The 24,715-nt window shown below is 38.8% G+C and overlaps 1 protein-coding gene across 2 annotated transcripts; it reads left to right on the top strand.

Moving 5' to 3' along the window:
• Positions 1–1,806: 1,806 nt before the first annotated feature.
• LOC124595096 (microsomal glutathione S-transferase 3-like) lies at positions 1,807–22,920 on the top strand. 2 transcript variants are annotated; one of them, XM_047133688.1, is made up of 5 exons: positions 1,807–1,951; positions 2,603–2,720; positions 4,807–4,904; positions 18,628–18,758; positions 22,681–22,920. In XM_047133688.1, the coding sequence occupies exons 1-5, from the start codon at positions 1,944–1,946 to the stop codon at positions 22,779–22,781; spliced, it is 456 nt and encodes a 151-aa protein (XP_046989644.1). In that variant the 5' UTR covers positions 1,807–1,943; the 3' UTR covers positions 22,782–22,920. The 2 variants fall into 2 exon arrangements, with proteins under 2 accessions (XP_046989644.1, XP_046989645.1); XM_047133689.1 differs by having other exon boundaries at positions 1,870–2,025.
• Positions 22,921–24,715: the final 1,795 nt, after the last annotated feature.

The following is a 24,715-nucleotide window of genomic DNA, read 5'->3' as shown; positions in this document are numbered from 1 at the left end:
TTAATTTGCAAACTACTTTATATCAGATTTTGACAAAATGATATGACAAGAGAAATAGATAAATTTCCGTGAAAATACAGTTGTAATTACAAAATTTCCGACCAACAATCCTAAAGTTTCAGTTATTGCAATAAATGACATTTTACTTACGATTGTAAATATTTTTCTCCGTGGCTTCTTCAACGCCTCCCTTCTAGTTTTGACCATTTTACAATGCTCACGATTATACTGAGTTTTCGTATTTGTCCATTTCGTTTCACACTCCAAAAGCGGTACACCAATTTTGTGAGAAACTTTTTTCAACAAATCTTTCCTTTTATACCTGTTTTAATATGCAGAATCAGAAGAATACTACAGAGGTTTCCCCATTTCAGTTTCTAACAAAAACTGAATTGTTGCATCTGTTGACGACTCGTGAGTTGCCATTGTCGAAAGAAACACAGCAGACGACAAGGAAAATGCGCATGCTCAAGTCACACTACTCTGCCGTGTTTTTACACACTGACCATAAACTGCAAACTCTAGACAAAATTTCCCTGGAGTAGTTGTACAGACCCGCGACTTCAAACGACTGTTGAACAGCAGTTGAAAACTAAGTCAAACTTCGAGATGAAAACAGTTGTCAACCGAGTTTGTTGGAGTTGGATTTTAGAGTGAGGGTACCCTTACCAGAGCGAATTCAGTATTTCCAGTGATATTTTAAAAGTTTGATTGGTACTCATAAATTTCAATGCAGTATTATAATTTATATAATGAAAAATTGTTCTTGAAATATAAATATTTTAGTAGTGTGTGTTTTGCTGTTTGTCCCGTTATCATAAACCACCTCCTCCCGGAATATTTTAGTGGGGTTGAAATTCTTGGGATAAAATTACTGGGCTGGAGGCAGCAGTATTGTTGTCTTACGATTGTTAGGTACACGAAACGGAAAAGGCGGAACAACCAAAGAAGGGGTGAGATGTCCACCAGAAAGTTCTACAGCAATCTAGCAGACGTATCATACTAGTTCAGAGACATACTTGTTGACAAGAAACTTTGACATATTTACTGTAATTTAATTTAACCCAATATATCTGGAATATTACCGAAATGGATTACATGTTCACTCACTCCCTGAATGGTAATTTTATCTCATACAGTGTATTGGTCGGTTTAAACATCTGGCACATAAAGCATTTCACTCCTAATACACTAACCCATAAGTGATAACATTAAAGTAGCGGTAGAACTTTTATGTCAGTTTTCAGTGGCAAACAAAACGGCAATAATGCAATGAAAATGCGAAATTAAGTATAGCTTTATTTGACATTTAGGCTATTGCTGCATCTGAAGCAGACCATGATAGTGCAGTTGTTGCTATCAGTACAAACAAAATTTGATGCATTTTGTTGGCAATGAGATGGGCACGAGCCTTCCAGTAAAGAATGGGAGGCTGTTAATTGAAACGTAGAATGAATCTATAACTGCCTGGATTTTCATCTGCTTTGATCAGAAAATATGTGTACCCACAGTCGGAGATACTGTAATCGCTGTTACTTGTGACTGAAAAAGCCTGTAGTCTCGACAACGCATCATGACTTTCACGAGAACGATTATGCTTGTCATTGTTGCTTATCGCAATTTAGGAACTAGCAGTTTGTGCTGCCAACAGCAGCAACGTAATTTTTTTTAACAAGTTGAGGTTTAGACGTGAGGTTAATATGTTGGCCAAACTATTTACTATACTGTGATGTGGAATGGGCTCAACAGCAAGATACATTGCTGCCTATTATAACACCGTAGTCTGTGACAACTGAAAAAAGGATTAATGTATCCATGTTGTTAGGTTGGCAATGCTTGCTTGCAGGTTTTGTGGTTACGTAATACGGAAAATAGAAGATACGTGCCGGCGACGCTGTGATAGAGAGAGATATAAAAGTGGAAACTGAACATTTGGGCTTACTATGGCTACGTGAGTATAGTAGTGCCGGCGGTTTTTTCGTAGTGTTTTACGTAGGTCTTGATCATCAGTACTACATTTTGAAGGTATAAGTTATTTGAACAACGGTTTCGCCTTTTGGGATTGTCGTTACTTGTTCTTATCTCAGAGCTGAAAATAGGCGTATTAATTTCTGTGCATACTGTTCCTTAACATTAATCTTACATCGCATCGACAATTATTTTTCTGGCTGTTTTGCTATTCATCGTGTATATTTCATTTTATAAATGGCTATTTTCGACAGTATTTGTTGTCACTTTCACAGTTCAGGTCGCCACCCAACCTTTTGCGTAATGTAAACTGTTAATCAATAAACTCACGGGCGCCTGTTGTTTCATGCAGGTTTCACATTCTTTTTAAATGAACTATAACGACATTTTTTGAGAATCTCAATTATTACTTTTCCAAAATTGTGAACTTCTCGAAATTTCGTCGCCAATCAAAATGAAATACATTATATCTAATTGTAAGGACCCTTTAGATATGGCAAAAAAGTGTATATTTCATGGTATTTGTTAACATATCCAGAACTTCGCCGAAATATGGAATGTGTAAATGTTTTACAAATATGCAATGTGTAAATGTTTTTGTATTCCATACTTACACTTAGTGATTTGCTTTCAGCTCATTCAGTTTACCACTTAAGGAAGAGATGATTACCCTTCAGGTCCCATCACAGTACGGCTACTGTGTTCTCGTTGCAGTGGGCTCAATCTTTGTACTTATGTGGAAGGGGATCAAGGTTTGTTCTAGCACTTAAGTACACACTTTAACATCTTTCTTCTACAAATACAAACAGGGCAGCACGATTTAATACAGCAGTTTCGTGAAATATGAGCTATCATTGATCATATGTTGTTATATATTTGCTGAGCAACAAGAACAAATTTCAACTATGTACAGTTTAACTTGTAAAGAAATATATAGACTTGCTTGTTTGCTATCTGTGGATGTTGTCTTATACAACAGTTTAATACATGAATGTCAAAGGTCTAATAGTTTTTGTTACATTAAGAGATGTTCCTGTGGTGAGCTGTAACTTAAAAGGCCCAAAATCCTTGCTTGTACAGGCAAGAAACTGAGTGATTATCTTTGCACATAATCATTGTGGAACATACACTTTAAGTAACTCACTGGTTAAATGCCTATTTTTAGGTGTACAAATGAAGGAAAAAATTTGTATACTTAAAGATGCAATGGACATAAATTAAGCCGTGTGGAGGGGGATCTGAATGTTACTTTTCCAGGATATGCTATTCTAAAGAGGTATTTCCTACAATTTGGATACTAGCTGCTGTGGCATGGACATATTTAAGTGAACCAGTTTTAAAAAGACTGTGCCATGCACTCCAAACAATAGGTGTGGCACACTTAGTAAGAGGATCATTTTGCTTTATGACAGAGCCCATCCACACATGTGGCCAATCGAAATCCAGATCTGATCAGATCATCTGGCTGATCTAGTGTCCAGTAACTACCATGCATTATTGCATTTAAAGAAGCATCTGGGTGGTCAGTGCCACAACAACGATGAAGATCTAAAACAACCCTGTTGCAATGGTTGTCAGGCGGCAGATTTCTATGAGGATGGTATTCAAAAGTTAACTGTATAATATAAGTGCCTAAGTATTGCTGGGAATTATGTAGAAAAGTGGGTTAAAGTGCAGGTGTTCATGGAAAAAATAAAATTGCTACAAAAAGTTTGCTTGTTTTATTTCTGTTTCAAAATGTTACTTCTTTTCCTTAAAAAAAAAGTGCCTCATACTTCTCTTGGCAGCAAGTTGTTATGGCTCTTCAGTTTGCAATTTTACATTGTTTGTTGCTTAAAATGGGTATTTTGAAGACAGTAAATGTGCTTTCTCATGTAATATTGAATTAATATCCTATGATGTCAGATTATTAAGAAAAGGATACATTGTTGGGCAATAAAAAGTGTTCATTAATCCCGTCTCCCTTCAGCGCATGAAACTGGCAAGGCAGTAATTACAGTGCACGTACTGTGAAGTATGCTCTCCCAACAGTAAAGTGAAATGCCAGTCAGTAAGAGAAAGCTGCAATGTATTTGCAATGCAGTCTACTCTCATGATACTGGGTTCTGTTACTTAAGAAGTCTTTGAGCCACTTGTATACCTGGGAACGTATTCCGAGGTATGCTTGTACCTTTGTTAGCAGTCAACAGTGTGGCATTGTATCTAATGCTTTACAGAAACCTGGGAATATGGAATCTACAGGTTGCCCTTCATCCCTGGTTTACATGATCCCACGAGAGAAAAGGACAAGCTGAGCTTCATATGAGCAGTGCAGACTTAAAACTACTGATTTGTGGACAGAAGCTTTCTCCCACTCCAGGAAATTTATTATATTCAAACAGAGAATATGTTCAATGATTCTGCATCCATCATACTGGCACTACATGGTGTCAGTAAGAACCGCATCTGAGGTGCAATGTGAGATACAGACTGAAAGTGAAAGCTATTGTAATTTAAAAATTACGGTTATTACAATCTACATCTCAACATAAGTAGTATCTCTCCATTAAATAGTCATGTTGGTTTTGGATGTACTGAACTTTTGAGTGAAAGCTGTACCAGATAACAATTCTGTCAAACTTAATTTCCTGCTTTCATTACTCATGGTTCCCTCACTTGACTCTATAGATTCTTGGTGACTCTTAGATATAAAGTAGTGACATAAGGCTGCATGTGTTATTTTAATGTGTAGATAGTAAATTAAATACTTTTTTCAACTTCCTTATTTCACTGTGTGATTATGTCCTGTGTGATTATTTCCAAAAGTTATCATATGTGTTGTCCATCCTTAATTTCTAGGTTGGGGCTGCACGAAAGAAGTACAACATACCATATCCAACAATGTATAGCAAAGACAATGATCAGTTCAACTGCATTCAGAGAGCACACCAAAATACGTATGTATTCAAGTTCTGTAATCTCTCTTTCTCGTGTGCGTGTGCATGTGTGTATTTTGTGTATTAAATTTCAGATTACGTTTTTGAAGCACAGTCAGTATATCCCTTTTTTTGGAATTGTTTGTTTCTGGTATTCTTTGTTCTGTACTCCAGATTTATTTCACATTTCACTAAACATTTATATGTCAAATTTTACAACAGTTTTATGAATTTAGTCACATACACTCTTCATGTACGCTAGATGCGTGGCTCTCGGACATCGGGCACAGTGCAATTTAACTTGTAAGTCTTTGTGCAGAGGACAAACAGCATAGTGCATGGGCTTTGTGCAGAAGGCACCACATTGTTGCCGTCTTCAACTCCCGCCATTTCAGCAGCTTTCTTTCTAAGATGTTTAGGCAAGGAGTGAATGGCCACTCTCTTGCGCACTATGAGTTTTGCTAATGCTTTTCACACCTCACAAACAAAACATACTCCAGGAAATCCTCTTTATTACTTGCATATATGATAAAGGTGTTAATGCCAGCAATGTTAATCATTCAGTAAAACATGGTAGTGGCTAGTGTGTGGTTTACCTTGAGCACGAATAATAGTGTACATTTCTTCTATTAAGTCTACTCCTGTTTTGGTCATACACGTTATTATAATTTCTGGTTTCTTATCATCCACAGTATTAGTGTCAATGACATCGTGATGCAAAGATGGAAGGAGGATAATGTTTTTTCCTTTCTTTGGCATATATGAAACTATACTATCCTTTCTGAATCGCAAGAGGCTGCTTCTTGATTCTCAAACTCTCATGCAAACAAACTCTTTAGGTACCTCCATCTTATTCTTTCTAAGAGTTCCTACTCCTGTAAGAGTTCCTACTCCTGTCAGTTTCTTCTTCGGGGTTACATAGCCAGTGGGGTGGGACAAAACCAATTGTCGAGTGTCACTTTTCATCCTGTCCCTTCGATATGCTGTACAGTTCTGTTTACTGTCTCCTTAGGTGAGTTTGACAATGCAAAGCGACCCTGTGTTTTTTTTTCTAGCATAATTTTCATCTGCAGAGTATACCATGTTCTTGCATAGTGCAAGGTGAAACTCTTCAATCCATATTTTGCTGATTTGCTTGATTTGATTTGATCAGGATAGCATAGACAAAACTGGTCAAGTCCGATGCTGCCTGCACCGAAACAAGAGTTTGTTGTGGAGTATCATTCCCTATGTCTCCAGTCAAGTCACCCAGTGCCCTTAACAGTGCGGGGAGATCCTTTACCAGTGCTTTGCTAGACACAATTTCTTCAGGTCTGGTTGATTGGAATATTCTGTGTCTTTTATCAATGCCTCGTATTCCAAGATCAAATGTGACGCGGTTTCCTTGCCCACGCCACACATCCTACATTTGGGGTCTTCTTCAATATCCCCTTTGTATGTAGGTGTTTTTTGAAGTTCCCATAGCCTGTCCATAGTCCAATCATGAGTTTCATTTCTCTCCTGTTCAAGCCCAGGATTGAGAGACTTTTGGACCTCATAGTTTTATTTTGATCATCACCTTGGTGACTGTCAGGACAGGTTCCGGTCCAATAAATGGTGTCATCGCCCCTATCCTGAACAAACAATCGGCTTGCTCATTACCACTAATCCCTGAGTGACCAGGGATCCACAAAAGGTTTACGCTAATGCTTTCCCATAGTTCCACAAGGACTTTATGGTACTCTGCCACGTTCTGTGATTTTGTTGCAGAGGCTGCCATTGCTTTCAGGGCTGCTTGTCTGTCTGAATAAATGAAAATGCTATGACCTCTGTAGCACCTCTGCAAATTCTCCTCCATGCACACCCTGATAGTAGATATTTCTACTTGAAACACAGTGGCCATCGTCCCTAGAGAGATTGCACTCTCCAGCCTTGGCTGCACTCCGTAGCCCCAACACCTTGGTCTGTTTTCGAACTGTCAGTGAACCAGACTATGTCCCCAGTATGGTGTCGAAATTTTTTTTCTCCCAGGGCTCTCTACTTCCAGTTACTACATTGAAAGGCTTGTTGAAGCAGCTGGGGGTTATCATATAGTCTGCCGGTATTTCCCCAACCATACCTATGCCTACCTGATTCAATATTTTAGTGTGAGATCCTGGATACCCCATTGAGTTCCATTTTTTGCCAGTTTTTAACATGTGTGTTCCAGCTCCTGTCTCCATTTTTACCCACAGGTGTAACGGGGACATGTCTAGTACGGTTCCCATCCCAGCAGTGGGTGTGCTGCTAATTCTGCGTGTAATAGCTAAGCAGGCCAATCTCTTTAGCAAGCTCCTTAGCAGCTACCTGCTGTTCTACCTTTTTCCACCACACTGTAGCCTCATAAGTGATCATAGGTCTTACTGCCGTGGTGTAGGGGCTTAAGCCCCAGTTTTTACCACAAGCTCTCCTGGTACTCACTAGAGTACCTTTCACCTTGAAAGAGGTGTTCCTTATTTGAGGGGTCCATGATAAGTTTCTCATCCAGGGTTACCCCTAGACATTTCACTATCCCCTTCACTGGTAGAGTTTCATGTAGGAGCTTGAGATTCCAATATGTGTGTTGGATCTACTACCTCATAGATAGTACTACAACAGTCTTCTTAGGACTGACCCTTAGATCATGTTTCCTGCAATTTTGCGCAATGCTCAATGCTCCTCGCACCATAGCTTGTTGACTGTACTTGAAAATTTGCCAAGTATTACTATGATAAGATCCTGCGTATTACTGGCAAAAGTGCTGTGTAGAGTTCAATTCTACAATGAGTTCATTCACCACAAGGTTCCACAGTAAAAGGGACAGGACCCCTTCTGGTGGACATCCTCTAGTGGTGTTGATTAAAATGTTTTCTTGATTCTACCACTAAGAATGGCTCTAATCTACCTGCAAATGGTAGTCTCAAAGACATGCGCCTCTTCTGCCTTAATCATGGGTCCGAAGGTCGTGTTGCTAAAAGCCCCTTCGATGTCCAAGAAGATGCTTAGGGCTATTTCATGAAGGTGCAGCACTTCCTCCACCTTCCCAACAAGTTGGTGGACTGCAGTTGCACACAGTTTTCCTGTTTGGTATGCATATTGGTTTATGTGTAGAGTGACCCTAGTTAACCTCCTCTCCCTAACATGCATGTTGACCAGTTTTTCTAATGTTTTAAGAAGAAAGGAGGACAGACTGATTGGTCTCATATCCTTGGTCTTGGTATGGCCAGTTCTCCCTGGCTTTTGAATGTAGACAACCTTCACTGCCCTCCAGACGTAAGGAATGATCCCTGCTGCTAGGCTAACCCTTAATAACCTGCGTAGGAATATTATTAAGTTCGCTCCTGCTTATTGCAGGAGCGCTGGAAAAATTCCTTCTGGGCCAGGTGACTTGAGAAATTGGAATGTTCCCACTGCCCATTGGATTTTACTGTGGTCAACACATTCTCTGGCAGATTCCCAGTTCTCCCTTCGAATGCCTGAAAACCGATATCTCACAGGGGTCTCCTCCAGGTTTACGTTGTCAGTCAGAGTACATTGAGGAAAATGAGTCTTGAGTAGTAGTTTCTGCATTTCATGTGCTGTCCTTGTATACTCCCTTCCCCCTTTTCCTTAAAGTTCCTCCAGGATTAGTTGGTATTTTAGTGAGGATTTCGTGAAGTGTGGCCCGAACAGCCGTACCCTCTACCTCCTCGCAGAATACCTTCCAGGACGCCTGCTTTGTTTGCTTAATTGCAAGATTGTATTTGACAAGGGCCTCGCGATATTCTGCCCATTGTTCTTTCCTTCTCGCAAGGTTATACATTCCTTGTACCTGTTTCCTCTGTGATTCCAGTTCGTTGTTCCACCAAGATACATTCCTATTCATACACTTCTTGGTGATTGAGCAGTTGTAATGGTATGAGGTCATGATGACAGAGGTCACTGCCTCTGCTACCTCCTCAGACTCTACTGGGTTCCTTATTGAAGTACTGACTTCCGATAGGCTTTTGTCGAGGTCCCTCCTATAAGCCTTCCAGTCCATTTTCTGGGGATTCGTATAGGACATGGTCTGTCAAATGCCCATTTCAACCTCGAACTTAATATACATGTCTGATGAGGATGGCTCTAAAGCCACATGCCATTGTTTGACATAACTGCCCATCAAAGAGGAAGCAAGGTTTATGTCAATTACCTCTTCCCTTCTTATATTCCTAAATGTTGGTTCCTTGGCCCTATTGAGGATCTCTTTAAGTTATTAGCAAGAAGAAATTCTTGAATGTACCCACCTCTACTGTTGGTGTCGGTGCTGCCCCACACTAAGTTGTGGGCATTAGCATCGCATCCAACCAATAGTTGGTTGCCCTGTTGTGCGTAGGCTTCTGTCAGTCTCCTCACCTCCTGAGGAGGAGGATCACTGTCCTCGTAAGGAAGGTATGCCGAGGCCATTACAAACTCCCTCGTGATACCTTCCTCACGTTGTCGCATCCTGATGGTCACTAAGTCTGTAGAACAAAAGTCCGACATTGGCATGAAGGGGATTCCATTTTTTACATAAATGTACATTGTGATGACTTGCTTACTTGGTATATACTGATGGAAACTGCATTTGCCTCTAAATGCAACCAGTTGTTCATCCTTCATCATACATTCAAAGACCGAATAAATATTAAACATAACTCCGTCTTGTGGTTATGGAGAGTGGGACAATGGCTGGTCAATGAATCATAAAAGTATTATTCCAGCAGCCATTATTTTTATAGCTTTGTATGTAGGCTGTCAGTATTTTTATAGCTTTTTATTTAGGCTATCAGTTTAGACTCCTCAGTAGTCATCATTAGGCCCTGTAGTATGAATGACAAAAAGCATCCAGTCGTACAAGTACTGTATTTACCTGACTACAAGACGACCCTGAAAATTCCAAACTGTTTTGTTGGCAAAGTATCTGCCTAAAATTTTTGCATTATACCTAGTCTAAACTGAGGCCATTTATTGACTGCCTACATTTTGATAATACAAGGAGAAACAACAAAAAGAAATGGTTTATATTAACTGAAATGGCTGAAAGCAAGGGGAAACTACAGCCGTAATTTTTCCCGAGGGCATGCAGCTTTACTTGATTGGAATACTCTCTTTCAAATTCTGAAGGTGGCAGGGGTAAAATACAGGGAGTGAAAGGCTATTTACAATTTGTACAGAAAGCAGATGGCAGTTATAAGAGTCGAGGGGTATGAAAGGGAAGCAGTCGTTGGGAAAGGAGTGAGACAGGGTTGTAGCCTATCCCCGATGTTATTCAATCTATATATTGAGCAAGCAATAAAGGAAACAAAAGAAAAATTCGGAGTAGGTATTAAAATCCATGGAGAAGAAATAAAAACTTTGAGGTTCGCCGATGACATTGTAATTCTGTCAGAGACAGCAAAGGACTTGGAAGAGCAGTTAAACGGAATGGACAGTGTCTTGAAAAGAGGGTATAAGATGAACATCAACAAAAGCAAAACGAGGATAATGGAATGTAGTCGAATTACGTCGGGTGATGCTGAGGGAATTAGATTAGGAAATGAGACATTTAAAGTAGTAAAGGAGTTTTGCTATTTGGGAAGCAAAATAAATGATGATGGTCGAAGTAGAGAGGATATAAAATGTAGACTGGCAATGGGAAGGAAAGCGTTTCTGAAGAAGAAAAATTTAACATCGAATATAGATTTAAGTGTCAGGAAGTCGTTTCTGAAAGTATTTGTATGGAGTGTAGCCATGTATGGAAGTGAAACGTGGACGGTAAATAGTTTAGACAAGAAGAGAATAGAAGCTTTCGAAATGTGGTGCTACAGAAGAATGCTGAAGATTAGATGGGTAGATCACATAACTAATGAGGAGGTATTGAATAGAATTGGAGAGAAGAGGAGCTTGTGGCACAACTTGACTAGAAGAAGGGATCGGTTGGTAGCATGTTCTGAGACATCGAGGGATCACCAATTTAGTATTGGAGGGCAGCGTGGAGGGTAAAAATCGTAGAGGGAGACCAAGAGATGAATACACTAAGCAGATTCAGAAGGATGTAGGTTGCAGTAGGTACTGGGAGATGAAGAAGCTTGCACAGGATAGAGTAGCATGGAGAGCTGCATCAAACCAGTCTCAGGACTGGAGACCACAACAACAACATGCAGTGTAGATTTCCTTGGTTGGCAGCATGACGAAATTTGCTGCTTGCTCACCACTCTGCTCCACGCACTCATCCTAGTTTCCAGCCAAGTTGGTGTCACAGCTCCCCCATCCAACCTTCCATAGTGCTGTGCTCAAGCAGATTTGGAACACCCAACCGCAGTATCTTGTAGAGTGAAAGTCATATATAACAGTGGCAACCTATAAGTAAATAAGATTACGATTATGATTCAGTCCAATTCTCGAACTTCTGCTCGTCCTGTGATGTCTGTTGGCACTGTCTCCACGATGGATGTAGCCACTGTGATTTATTCTCGCAGTAACAATGGCAGTCTGTTTAATATGATTAGTTTCGGTTCTAGACATTTAATTATGGATTAATTTTCTTTTTTCGTTGTATGTCACCATCTCATTCTAAAGCTGATTAAAAGTTTACGTGGTATTCTGATACATGAAAAGTGACCAAATTTTTCATTTGCAACCCACTTGGTTAATAATTACTGTCTCTAATAACCAAATAAAATATTAATTTGTGTATGGAATTGTAAAATTTTTTTGAAGGACAAAATTTTAGCCTTTCAGTATTACCTTTACTTAAAGCACTCAAATGTTTATATATGGTATCCATATGTGTACGGGAACTTTAATTGCAAACGAGCTTTGTAAGATAAATGCTATGTCCTCCTGTGTTTCATAAATGTGTGTGATTTCAAGCTGAGCAATAGATTGTTGTGGCAGGTAGTTCGTAGTTTCTCCTGCAACTCTTGCACTGGCGCTGTGTGAATCAAATGACCCGTGATTGTTCGAGCAAGTTCAATACTGCATCGGGTGCTTCAATGTATCAGGAACTCTCGAGCCTGTTCGAGCGTGAGTACTGTTTGCCCAACCCCGAAATCTTCAAAATAATTCTGCATGTGACATCAATAGCCAGAGCTTCATCTGTAAATGTAAAACAACCCCTATATCAGTCTACTAAGCAATGTAAAAATGTTGATTTCCGCAACAGTAGTTTAAGCTGCGAGTATAAGATGACCCTGTGTTTTTCAACTGAAGAGTTTTGGAAAAACCTCATCTTATAATCGTATAAATATGGTATGTAACAGGGAACAAATATTTGTCCCTAGTTTCCGTAGAAGACTTCACGAGCAATGTGTGCTCCTCACACGTGTAACATTAGCTGTTACATGTGGGTTCCCTGTTATATACTTTTTGTCATTCATACTACAGGGTCTGAAGTGACTCTATTGAGGAGACAAAACTGGTGTAGTTTAAATAAAAAGCTAATGGCTGTTGGAATACTATTTCTACATTTCAGTTCGACAGAAATAACTCTTTTTAACACTTGTCTGAATTCAGCTAGGCGAGCAAACACTGTTGTCTGTCTCAAATATTGTTGAATCCCGAACAGTGCAACAAGAAACAAGTGTCGCAAACTCATTGTTGCATGAAATCTTTTTGTAATTCAAAAACTATTTCTATTCCATAAATTTTCTAAATTTTCGTGGCCTGCCCGGTGATGCCTTACTAATGTCAATTGACTAAGGAGAAACTTGATTCTTTCCACATTGTTTGATTTAGCATCATGGTCTCTTGTGAAATCGATGCAGTGTCGTGTATGCGAATGTTTGTGCACCATGTGATTGTTCTCATTATGACATCATTTATAAATACATATCACGAAACAGTCCATGGGAGGTTTTACAGCTTTTGCAATAGCTTTCACACCAGGGAAGTGAATTTAAAAGATCTACACTTAAGTTCTAACATTGTGACTAACAGTTCTTCATTCGCTTAGTAGCCTTATCATTTCCAACAAAGAAGACACGTGTGATGTGATTATCTGCTGTACTTACATGTGATTCTATGTTGTCTTCATGCTCTGTTTCCATGTGGCTATTGAGAGGGAGAGCCTACCGTATTTACTCGAATCTAAGCCGCACTTTTTTCCGATTTTTGTAATCCAAAAAACCGCCTGCGGCTTAGAATCGAGTGCAAAGTAAGCGGAAGTTCTGAAAAATGTTTGTAGGTGCCGCCACAACTAACTCCTACTGTCGAATATATGTAGCGCTACACAGGCATGCTTTACAGGCACAAAGATAAATACTGGCGCCGAAACCTCTGCATTTCAATGTATTACGAAAATCCGACTGGCAAGACTGTTTGGGATGTTTGTGAATCTGGCCAACTCTACCTTCTGAATTTTTCCTACCTGTGAGAAGAGATAGTTGCTAATAGGAATTTTTATGAATTGTGAATCACATGCAGTATTCTCTTCACCATAAGAATAATACTAATACAAACGTTTTGCCTTGTATTCTTTCGTGTCTGCTGCCTAATAAACTACGAAACTAGAGTGAGACAACAGCAAACACGGAAGAATATACATATCATGTCATGTTTATATTCGTATTATTCTTATGCCTAATAGTGATACAGTCAGAAATGAAGCACGGCAGTTGACTAGATTTTTAAATCTAAGATGACTCTAATTTCTGTGCAGAATGTAACGTACTACAGAGGCGTGTACAAAGATTTTCAGAGAAAAATTTTCGCTGAACTCAAGTTCAGAACATCTTCTATCATACGCAGTCTATTATTTGGTTCTTGTTGATCATTATCAAAGAAAGCATTAGTGTAAGTAACAACAAATAGCAGTCTCTTGCAATTGTTTCACTAATGAGATGGTTCCTCTCTATTTTTTTATTTTATTTATTTATTTATTTATTTTTTTTTTAATTGTAAGCGGCGGTTGTATGCACAAAAGCAAGCCATGCTGCGAGCGGTGACAGGCCATCAACACTCATTATCAGAATGCAACAAACAATGCATGACACAGTACAGTAATGCATTTTCAGCTTAGAGTGACACGTAAAGATCTATAACAAAGAGAACGGCACTTATCAGATCAAAGAAAAATAAGCAATCAATTCAAACCAAACGAAGCACGTGAAAAAGGAAGGGTACCCGTATAAATACGGACGTAGCGCCTGACGCATTGCAATGGCTACCTGGTAAAGCTTAACTGCTAAGCTTACGACTCGAACCGAACTACTGTAGCTGTATCGTCATTCATTCGACCTAAATTGTGTCTCATATTACAATGGACCAACTTTGTTTCGATCTGGAGGTGCGGCCTAAAACTTTTCTCTCCCTTTCAATTTCGAGTCTCAAATTTCAGGTGCGGCTTAGATTCGGGAAATTGTTTTTTCCTTGATTTCGAGTCTCATTTTTCAGGTGCGGCTTAGATTCGAGTGCGGCTTAGATTCGAGTAAATACGGTAATTGCTGCCCATTTCCTCTCCTTCAGAAGATTGTCATCTAATATAAATTGTAGAAGCTTTCACTCTCTTTCGAGTTCTACTTCGTAAGGATCCATTGCTGAGTTAACCACATGGAGTGACAACAGACATGCAGTTGTTACGGAATACAGCTGTAAGCTTTCTCAGTGCACAGTAACATAGAGAGTAGTTGCAAAGTGTGTTGACAACACCCTTGCGTATTTTCTTGGAACTCTGGCTTCCTTAATCGATTCTATTTTTACACTTGGCTCACACATTACTTCCTAGAAAGGTACCAAAGGTTGTGAATGTACGCTACTATCCATTATGTAATAATAAGTCAGTAGTAATGACTAGGGTCTTCTGAACACCCTGCGTGACAGCTATAGGGTTAATACAACACACCCACCAATTTAATATATTCATAAGAATCGTGGAGCAAGGTTTTTATTAGTTGGCTAAAATAAATTAGTATAGTAGGAAGTTTTTTTTGATTTTCTAGGAGTCATGCTAAACACAATTTACTTGTTCCTTTTGTAAACAACGTATAATTCCTAGCCATTACAATTTCCTTCTGAATAAGATAATTTTATAATTGTCGAAATCTAGTTCAAGGATCCTAATAAACCTGTGTTATGCAACACGTGGGCTGATTTTTCATCCTTCCAGGACACGGTAAACAGCTTGAACACCAGTTTTAGAAATCATTAATTTCATTGCTGACTCACTTCCCAGGTTTCAGTAATTGTTGATCCTATTTGTGCCTTCTCTAAATCCTGGTGCATCTCCTATATGCAGAATGAAGTATTTATTTATAATGTTCCTCTATGTTGCATCGAACTAAATTACGTCTTACGACTGGTTTCTTGTGACAAGTCATTCTTACAATATTTCTGTGTATTTTTTTTAAATACTTCACACGCCAATCAAAGATGTGCTGTGAGTAGTGTAATAAATTTTTCTTGTGTTATGGCAATTACTGGTGAAACATTTACAGAAAAGAGATTGTTGTTAATGAAATGTTCAAAAAGAAGTACAGGGTGAATCATTATTAATGGTGTAAATGTGTACAGTTGAAAGTACACAATGCTGGAAGCAAAGAAGCCACAGTAAATGCAGCTATGCAAATAAACAGTTTGCAAGATAATTGCATCTTTGTGGTTACTAGCCACTGCCAACATGATTCTGTGTAAACACTGGTTGCTGGTACGTGGTGTGGTCTTTTTGAGATGTGAAGTTGTAAACAGAATCAAAGAGCCACTTGCACCACATGCTGTGAATGAGTCTCCATGTTGGTGATGTTTCTCATTGACTTGGTGGTTAGGGATACTAGGTGATCATCTTATTGGGCGGTACACATAATTAAACAAACTGAGTGATCAGAATTAACATCAGTTTCTGCAGCATCGTCTTTCAATATTGTTTGAGATGTTCCCGTAGAGCAGTGCCCGAGGATGTGTGACGATGGAGCACTGGCACATTTTGTTGCTATGGTGAGGTGACATCTACACCTAAAGAGCCGATATGGACAATGATGGATTGGGCGAGGAGGACCTGTACTGGGGCGTCAAAGATAACCTTATGGGAACCTCGAGGATTTCTGTGTTGGGGCCACTTTAAAGTGTAGTGCATGCCACTTCGATTAACACAGTATGTACCGTAAGCTGGTGCATACCTATTTATACCTTAATGCACAGAGTTTCCACTACCCTGTTCAGAAGAGAGCCTTTGAACACGTTGGTATATAGAGCAAAAACTGTTTCTGATGAGGACCACTCGAAGTCCGAAATTAATCATCTGAAGTACGTGTTCCAAAAGAATGGTTAAGTGCAATATTTGTGACGTTCGCCTGCTTTATTTCTTCGTTTATTGTCCTTGGTGTCTACGTACTGCGTTGCTACACTGGCTGAAAAATGGGGTTTGGAAGTTCAACACTGACTACTTTAAATGATGTAGCCGTGAGGTGCACATTTGCGTTCCACAGTTCTTTACTTTCACTGTTCACAATCCCCCCCCACCAATATACACATTTAATGCAGGCAAACATCGACAATAGTTTACTGTTTAACATCTACGAGCAGTAAAAGCTTAACCACAAAGTTCACAGTTCTTGAAGAATAGGAAGGTACGTACGGAACAGACACTGTCATTGTTTTAACACACGGCCTGATAATGTTACACTTATTTCACAGTTAAGTTGAAGCATTGTTGTTGATCTAACGAACACAGGTTTGTTGTCTGAAACTCGACCATGGACTGACTGTCTCAGGACCAAAAATTGGGCCCTTATATATCCTCACAATAACAGACACTGAAACTGTACATTGTTTGATGTCTAATTTACAGAAATTACAGTTGAAACTTAACTCATTAAATTAACTGAATACATCAAAAACTTCATTCTTTTTTACAGTTTCTTCTACTGCAAGAGTTAGGCCAAATTATTTGTTTATGTGATGAAATTAACAGATATCGTTACACGAACAACACTTTTGACGAAACTGAAATTACTTTGGGATTAATTAAGGGCTTGCTTTGGTAACATGTTTTCGAATAAAGCCAAATAGATCCTTTAAGCATACTGTTAATTGTTCCTCCAAATGTTTGTAATTAGTACAGAATTTATATTGGTTTATAAGTCAACAATAGAATTTAAATTACAAAACAATTACTGATTTCATCCTGTAACAAAAGTATTAACTAGGCATAGTCGAAATAAATTAGAAAATCAATTACATACATAAAACTAAGCACAAAATTAGATCTGGTGCTACATTCTTTAAAACTGAGGGTCAATCTTTCTTTTTAATGATAGTGCAGATTATACTAATGTATAATAATGATAATCAGTTAAACATGAAAACATGAATTTTAAGGAGCCAGATGGCAAAACAAGAGGGGAATTAAAATTATCCCAGCTTGCTTGATCACATCTTGACCAGTAATTAACAACTGAGGCATTGTGGTTATAGTGTTGGGCTGTAAGCAGACAAGTCGTGTTCAAAACTCACTCATGGCATTTCTTTTTATCTATTTATTAGTTTTTTTTTCACATTATGAACTGTCCGTCTGATCATTGAAATGTTTGTTCTCTTTCTGTCATCTTGGCAGTTGTCATACTATACATTGTTTATAGAATATGAGTCATGTGGTAAGAATATGTTACTCTTGCAAGTAAACGTGATGAATAGTGACAGCAGGGAGATACCACGTAGTTGTCTTACGGAAATGAAAACAACAAATAAATGATTGTGAACTACGTTAACAACAAAAGAATTCAAGGGTCAGAACTTCCAAAATAAAACGCACCTTCAAAAATGTTAAAAACGTGGTTTGACACAGCACAGAGAAACTGTGTGATTGTGAAATCATTGCGTTCATTTTACATTTGACAAACTTACGTTTTCATCATTTCCTTGGGAGTGATCACATTCATTCATATGAACACTTAAATCTGGCAAGGAGGCATATTTCACTGACTTACCAGGCATACAAATTAATTGCATCGGTAAAAGATGCCTATCATATGACATGTACTGTCACTAATGCTGTGTATGACACACCAAATGTGATTTCTGGAGGAGGATTCGGTTGACTTGTCTCCTTGTCACCAAACGTTTGCTGTTCCAATTCGAGAACCACTTCCTTTTGGCTGCTGACAGAGTAGTTGTGCAGAATCGGCTGTCATTATAGGTCCCTTCCTTACACCTTGCTGTTGTAAACGGACGTTACACTATGACACAGATGCAAATTTGAATACAGCAGACAGTGGAAAAAAATCAGCATGAAAGAGGTTTGAACATGGCTAGCCTGCTTGGGAGTCCAACAAAGTGATCACTTAACCACAACGCTGTTGCCCTTTCAGGCTCCTCTATATTGCACTTCTTGTCTTTGGACTGTTCACTGTATCTACTTAGCTTTTTCTTTTTTCACAATTCAGTACACCTTATTCCTATTTTCATGCTTGATCTGTGTTCAGATTTTCATGGGCTGTCCACTGGGCCCTCTTTCCACAAAATCTGAGGGGGGTGCAATGAGGAGTTTCCGTTGTTAGTAGCCATTTTATAATTAACACAAAGATATGAAACACTAAATTGAACAAACACCTTACTCGGGTACATTTCACATGCCAGATTTTAGACTTCAATCCACACACTACAATGTGTCTCCACAAATGTAATGTCCACATACATTCGGACAGACAGATCAGTTGATGTTAACCAGCCTTTGGTCCATGCTGGAATTTACCAGTTTTTTTTAACGTTATCTGACACGTCGCTGTAGCACACTGATCTGTGTCATAACTCTGAATGTTAAAATCTTTCTTTTCAGGCTGGAGAATTACCCACAGTTCCTAACTCTATTATTGCTGGGTGGTCTTGAACACCCTGTCATATCTGCAGCTGCAGGCTGTGTGTGGCTGGCCGGCCGCATTGCTTATGCAAAGGGTTATTACACTGGCAGTAAGTATTCCTTTTCTCCCTGCTCTTTACTTTTTATACATGATTGTGATGTGTAGGCATGTAATAGAATGGTAGTGTACTGTAGTTAAAATTTTTTGTGGAAGCGGAGATACCTTTCCTCATTGATCTTGATATGCTGTTCATAGCTTTCGTTGACTTTATTGTTCTACCGTAATATATTTTGTGCTTCTATGTTTTAATGTATTAGTGCACTTCAGCTGTAATTTTCTTGACCTTCGTGTCCCATGCGGTAAGTTCCCCTCGAGTTGAGAAGATGTATGTCTTAAAATACCTGTAATCTACCAAATTGCTTAATGGCTGTCATGGAGTGATTTAAGTGAAAAAAATTAATTTCAATAACAGTTGTGTAAAAGGGGTTAAAAATTGGTGCTTAGAGAAATAACTAGCAATTGCAGAGAGTACAAACCATAACAGTAGGCAGTTAACGAATGCTGAGTGCAAGAAGTAGAAATTTTTTTAACTCAGTGGATACAGACGTTGCATAAATATGTTGGCTACAAAGTTATTGGCAGCACATAGTGTAAATGTGAACTAATTTTGATTTTTGTTATACTTAAGTAATGAATGTTAATTAACTGCGGCAGTTGGATCACATATGGCTATCTTCCATTGATAAATGTTCCACGATAAAAATTATAAAAACTGAGATATTAGTTAAACATTAATCTCTTTTAAACAAATAACCCAAATTGTCATGATGATGTATTTCCCAAGATACAAACAGTAATCGCGCTCTCTCTCTCTCTCTCTCTCTCTCTCTCTCTCTCTGTCTGTCTGTCTGTCTGTCTCTCTGTCTGTCTCTCTCTCTCTCTCTTCCCCCCCCCCCCCCCCCATGCCTGCTGGGAGGCAGTTTGGATGCACCTATGTTCCTGAAAGTGATGATGTGCTACTTCTGTTGTGATGTTTCTGTTATTGCCTTGAGAAGTGAAAAATTACGGAGAGACTTAGTGGATGGCCAAAACTTACAATCAGGGGGGCAAACTTCTGGCACTGTCAGCAGACACATTTAAGTGAAAAAACTGTTCCCAGCTCTTTTCAGTATTAGTTCCTTCTTCTTCTTCATCTTCTTTTTCTTCTTCAGGGAAGACAGATTACTGAGCTGAGGAACGTTAGAAAGGAGGATTAGTTCACGAAGACTCTAGGGTTTAGAGGGACCAACCTGTTGTGAGGACAAGATCTCAGTTACCCATGCTCTGACACTTCTTTCTGTTTCTCTACCATAAGTATTTCCTATCTTCCAGGGTTTTGTGATGATTCATATTGGTTGGAAAGTGTAGTGAGCAGGGTTGATATCATAGTAGTAGTTTTTTTTTCTTCATTACACAATTATAGAAAAGAAAATACAACATTACAAGTTGGAGTTGGTTTGGTGGTAGTGCAGAAAAAACAAGAGTAGTTATGGCATGCTGACTGCTGTAGTAATACAAACACCATGTTACACAATCAACATGCGGCTGAAGGGTGATGCAGACTGCACCCATCTGCCAGTTTGCATGCCAATTATGCTTCCCTGATGCAGTCTATGCTATCATTCAGTCCATTGTTAATTGTGAAATGTGGGACTTGGGGATGGGTGGGTCTCAAATGGAACAAAATATGTGGATTACAGGCACGGGGATTGGACCTAAGCATCAAGCAAATTACTATGAGTGCTCCTCCTGACAAACATTATGTTGGGTTGTGTAAAAGCAAAACTCGAAGATGAGATGGGGCACACTGATCAGTTGCTTACTGGTGTGACTGGTACACAATCTTCATCATACAATTAATAAAATATTCCGGGCTATTACGCCGTGGTTGAAGAGTTTTAAAACTCGGATGTTTCGTCGCCATCTGCGGAGACATTTTCAAGGGGGATCGTAGCTTTGTTGAATGTTCGATTCACACCCTGTCTCACTACTGACTGCAACAAAATTCTGCTTCCGCGAGCTCCCGCACAGAAGTGGAATTTTGCTGTAGTCAGTAGCGAGCCAGGGTGTGAATTGGGCGGTCAACAAGGCTACGATCCCCCTTGAAAATGTCCTCCGCAGTTGGGAATGAAACATCGGGTTTTAAAGTGAAATCCCTTCAACCACTGCACAATAGCATGGAATATTCCATTAATTGTGACAGTTCCGGTGTGAAAGCTTACAGTTTACAATCTTCATCATAATCCTTGTAAGAGATATTTTGCACAGATATTAGCCAAGAACCATTGAGCATCACCAGAATTTTCTGCTTGATAATTATAATTTTGTCACATTATCTTCTTTACACTGAGTGCTTTGAAATGATGGAGGTGTTGCAGAATAACTTACAGGCAGTACAGACCAATATCCAATAAATTAGCTTGGACATCACCAGAGTAAGTTTAGTTATTCATGTGTTCATTGGATAATAATTGCATTCTCTTACTACGATGTGGAATGAGTCTTGTTTTAAAATTGGAGAATACTTTCTCATTGAAAAATATGCTGACCATTTTTGTAATTGGCTTGAAGCTATATTTTTAAAACAATGATTTATACTTAACTGTTTTCGGTATATTCAGGGCATTTCAAAATGAAAATTAGCAATGACAAATGGCTTAAACTGTTGTGGAGAATGTGAAAGAGCTCACTTTTTTTTTTACATCATTTTAGGTGTTCTATATGATGCCCTTGCTTACAGGGACAATATCGGAGTGATAAACCATTTGATGCCAAAATTCTGAAGCATTTGTAGAGTAATGGTGCATTTTCAGGTGTTCTGCCAAGTTGTTGATTCCATTTTATGCATGAAAGGAAGAACACCTGGAAGTACATCATTTATCAATAAATTGCACCAAAGAAAACCAGAGCTCTTACATGTGAGGAGTCACATTAGAAGTGTACATTTTGAGTTCTGGAATTGTTTTTGGCAGAGGTGGTACACACACAAGGTCTTTCACATTATCCATGAAAAGAAATTCATTGATATCAGCTCTGGTCATATAAGTGGCCAAGAAGAGAACACAGCATCGTCATATCCAGTACAGCAAATTCAGCAGTTGAGTTAAAATTTGCAAAACTCCATACTGGTACATCATACTGGTTTCATATGAATATTATTTTATCTTGTCTGTAATTCTTATGAATGTATCACTGTACATTACAAAGTTAAAATTGTTTGTAACTGCTACATTTATTATGAATTGCCTTGTATTCAGAAAGTCTTCTATGGAGTAGAAAGTGTTGTCAAGCAGATAGAAACAAACACGCACACGCGCGCGCACACACACACACACACACACACACACACACACACACACACACACTCTCTCTCTCTCTCTCTCTCTCTCTCTCTCTCTCTCTCTCTCTCTAGATAGTCTGTTGTTCAACTTGTTTACTTTCAGCTATATTGATTTATAAGTAATGGTATAAGCTGCTAATTAGTAGAATTACATGTCGTGTGTGTGTGTGTTTTTTAATATTTTCATTGCTACACAAATTAATGATGTGAATACCTTTTCTTAAAATATTCTGCCAATTCGTTCAAGTACTTAATAGAAAATAAATTGAAAGGTACACTAAATATTACACAATCCACTGTGTGTTGGATTGACGGATGTTAGGCAATCCTATTAATGGGGATACATTTTGAAAAGTATACCTGGTGTTGGGTTTAGCAGTTTTAGGTACTCTGAAGTATGTGCATAAAACATTACTTCATAATACAGTGTATATTACAAAAGTTTTGCAGTGATGTCTACATTTTATTTGTTGCAAATTCAGCTATTGCTGTGTAACACAAGCCATAATCTTACCAGAATGGATATTGACCATGTGATGTTGCAAATGGTTGATGGTTTCATATGTAAGAACACAGAGGAAAAATAGTGTGTAATTTATGCATCATTTATAAAAAGGAAGCCGTTTTTGCATGGTCCCATGTTATGTTCCAGATCCAGCAAAAAGACTGCAAGGTGGTTTCGCATACTTGGGACTTCTGGCATTGCTTGGAACATCAGTAAAGTTTTCTATGCGTCTTTTGGGAGTAATCTAATGATATTGCACAAGTTGGTAACACTTGCAATAGAGTACATAGACTGCATCATAAAGTATTTTGCCATTATTAATTTTTTGTGCTGAATGTTTGTGTAATTACAATTTATATTTTGCTAATAAACATATATAACTAACCATATTGTCGTTATTTTCTCTGTAATGAAACTGAAATGTTACATTCCTGATTTCCTTCAGCAAAGTAAGTTCAAAGGTATATTGAAGATTATAACCTACATGTGTTGGGCTGATGGTTGTAAGGCAGTGGTAAACGGATTGCTTAGGTGCCAGAAACATTTCTTATGAAGATAGAATTTGAGAAGTATGCATAGTTGTGGATTTCAATAGATCATGTTTCTGATGTACCTCTACATGTGCACTGCATAAGTTGCCTGAGAGGTACCCAAATCATTTGTCTCTACCTGTTCCACCTACATTCTTTAAGAAGAAAAGGTACTGGTAATGCTCTGTATTATCCCAGATTTCATATTTCCCTTGTGGCCAATACATGAAATATAATTTGGAGGAAGCAATGTGTTTCTTGATTTGTACCGAATTTTATACAAGTTTTTGCAAGACACAGCACATTTCTTATATCATTCCTAATTTGAGTTTATTCATTATTTTTGTATGGTTCCCATGCAACCTAAATAAACTCCTAATAGAATGCTCATATCTTCTTTGAATTTTTCTCCTTAACTAAAGAAAGACCACAGGCTGACGAGTAATGTTCATGAATTGGTTGACTTTGAGTTTGTAAATTACCTTCACGAGGGAATTACAGTTTATGACTGTCGCGGTAATTCTCAATCAAACATTTGCCTTGCCCATGGCTTGGTTTATGAGATTGTTCCACCTTCCTTCCAGGTTTTCTGACTGGATTGAAGCAGCGCACCGCCATTTCCTCTCCTGTGGCAATCTCTTTTTCTCCTGAATGTTAAATTATGGAATTGTGTGGTAACTTGAAGATTCTGATGGTACATGATTAGCATGCTAACTGGTCACGTTGATCTTGGGGTCCTGAGATACAGAAGCACTAGAGTTTGGCTGAGATTAGTGTGACCATATGTCTGTCAAGGTTTTTGCACAGTTTGTGTCTCACTAAGCTCCTCAGGCCCAGGCCATCTAATGTACCATGGGTATGATTCTTGGAACCCACTTTGAACCATTACAGAGGAGCAGTCCGGGAGGAAATTCAGATCTAGGATGTTTTGTAGATGAGAGCATTATAAAAAAATCAATATTAAAGGACTCTGACAGAGTATGAATGCTTGTTTTAAAAAATAAACCAAAGATATTCCATGTAAACTGTGAAGGTTTATGCACCAACATGGTTATGTTTCAGGCCAACCTCTGTGATGTCACAAAACAGTTAAATGATATCAAACCTCACTAGAAGCTCACTATAGGAGATTTTAATGTGAAAGCAGTACAAAAACTGACAAATTAGTCAGTTGGTAAATTGTAGGGGTCAAAAATTATACCAGATTATCAATTTGAGTTTAATGTTATTTGAGACTTTCTCGGCGTACTCCATTCGTGAAATCTTCTCGGGTGGTCAGCCGAGTAAAGGCGTCGTCTTCTCGCAACGTTTCGAAGGGTTTCGTACCCATCATCTTCAAGCGAAGTGTCGAGATGCTGTGTTGCGCGGTCCTATAAAGGCTCCTGGACCAGTGACTGATTCCGGGCGCCGACCAATCAGGTACCTGCGGAATCGGCCGCCGCGCCAGTGGTGGAGGGTTCGCGGCGCGGACCGGGTGTCGAGTTCCTGCCGGTTCCTAATACGTCTGTGGCCGCTACCGTCTTCGTGCCGGAGTGTTCTCTTCTAATTTTAGTTATTGCGGGATTCCAAGCTGTACTAAGTTGGAAACCAGTGTCTCGATTGATCAGGTTGCTGTTCAACCGAATTTCTACAGCCTCTTTGAAAACTGAATC

This window comes from Schistocerca americana, chromosome 2, assembly GCF_021461395.2.
Source record: "Schistocerca americana isolate TAMUIC-IGC-003095 chromosome 2, iqSchAmer2.1, whole genome shotgun sequence".
Taxonomy (NCBI): Eukaryota; Metazoa; Arthropoda; class Insecta; order Orthoptera; family Acrididae; genus Schistocerca; species Schistocerca americana.
This window is presented reverse-complemented; position numbering and strand designations above follow the sequence as displayed.

Excerpts from the sequence above, each read along its gene's own strand:
- LOC124595096 (XM_047133688.1), top strand. Across the intron at positions 4,905-18,627 it reads CAGAGAGCACACCAAAATAC|GCTGGAGAATTACCCACAGT; the intron begins GTATGTATTCAA and ends CTTTCTTTTCAG. Across the intron at positions 18,759-22,680 it reads AAAGGGTTATTACACTGGCA|ATCCAGCAAAAAGACTGCAA; the intron begins GTAAGTATTCCT and ends GTTATGTTCCAG.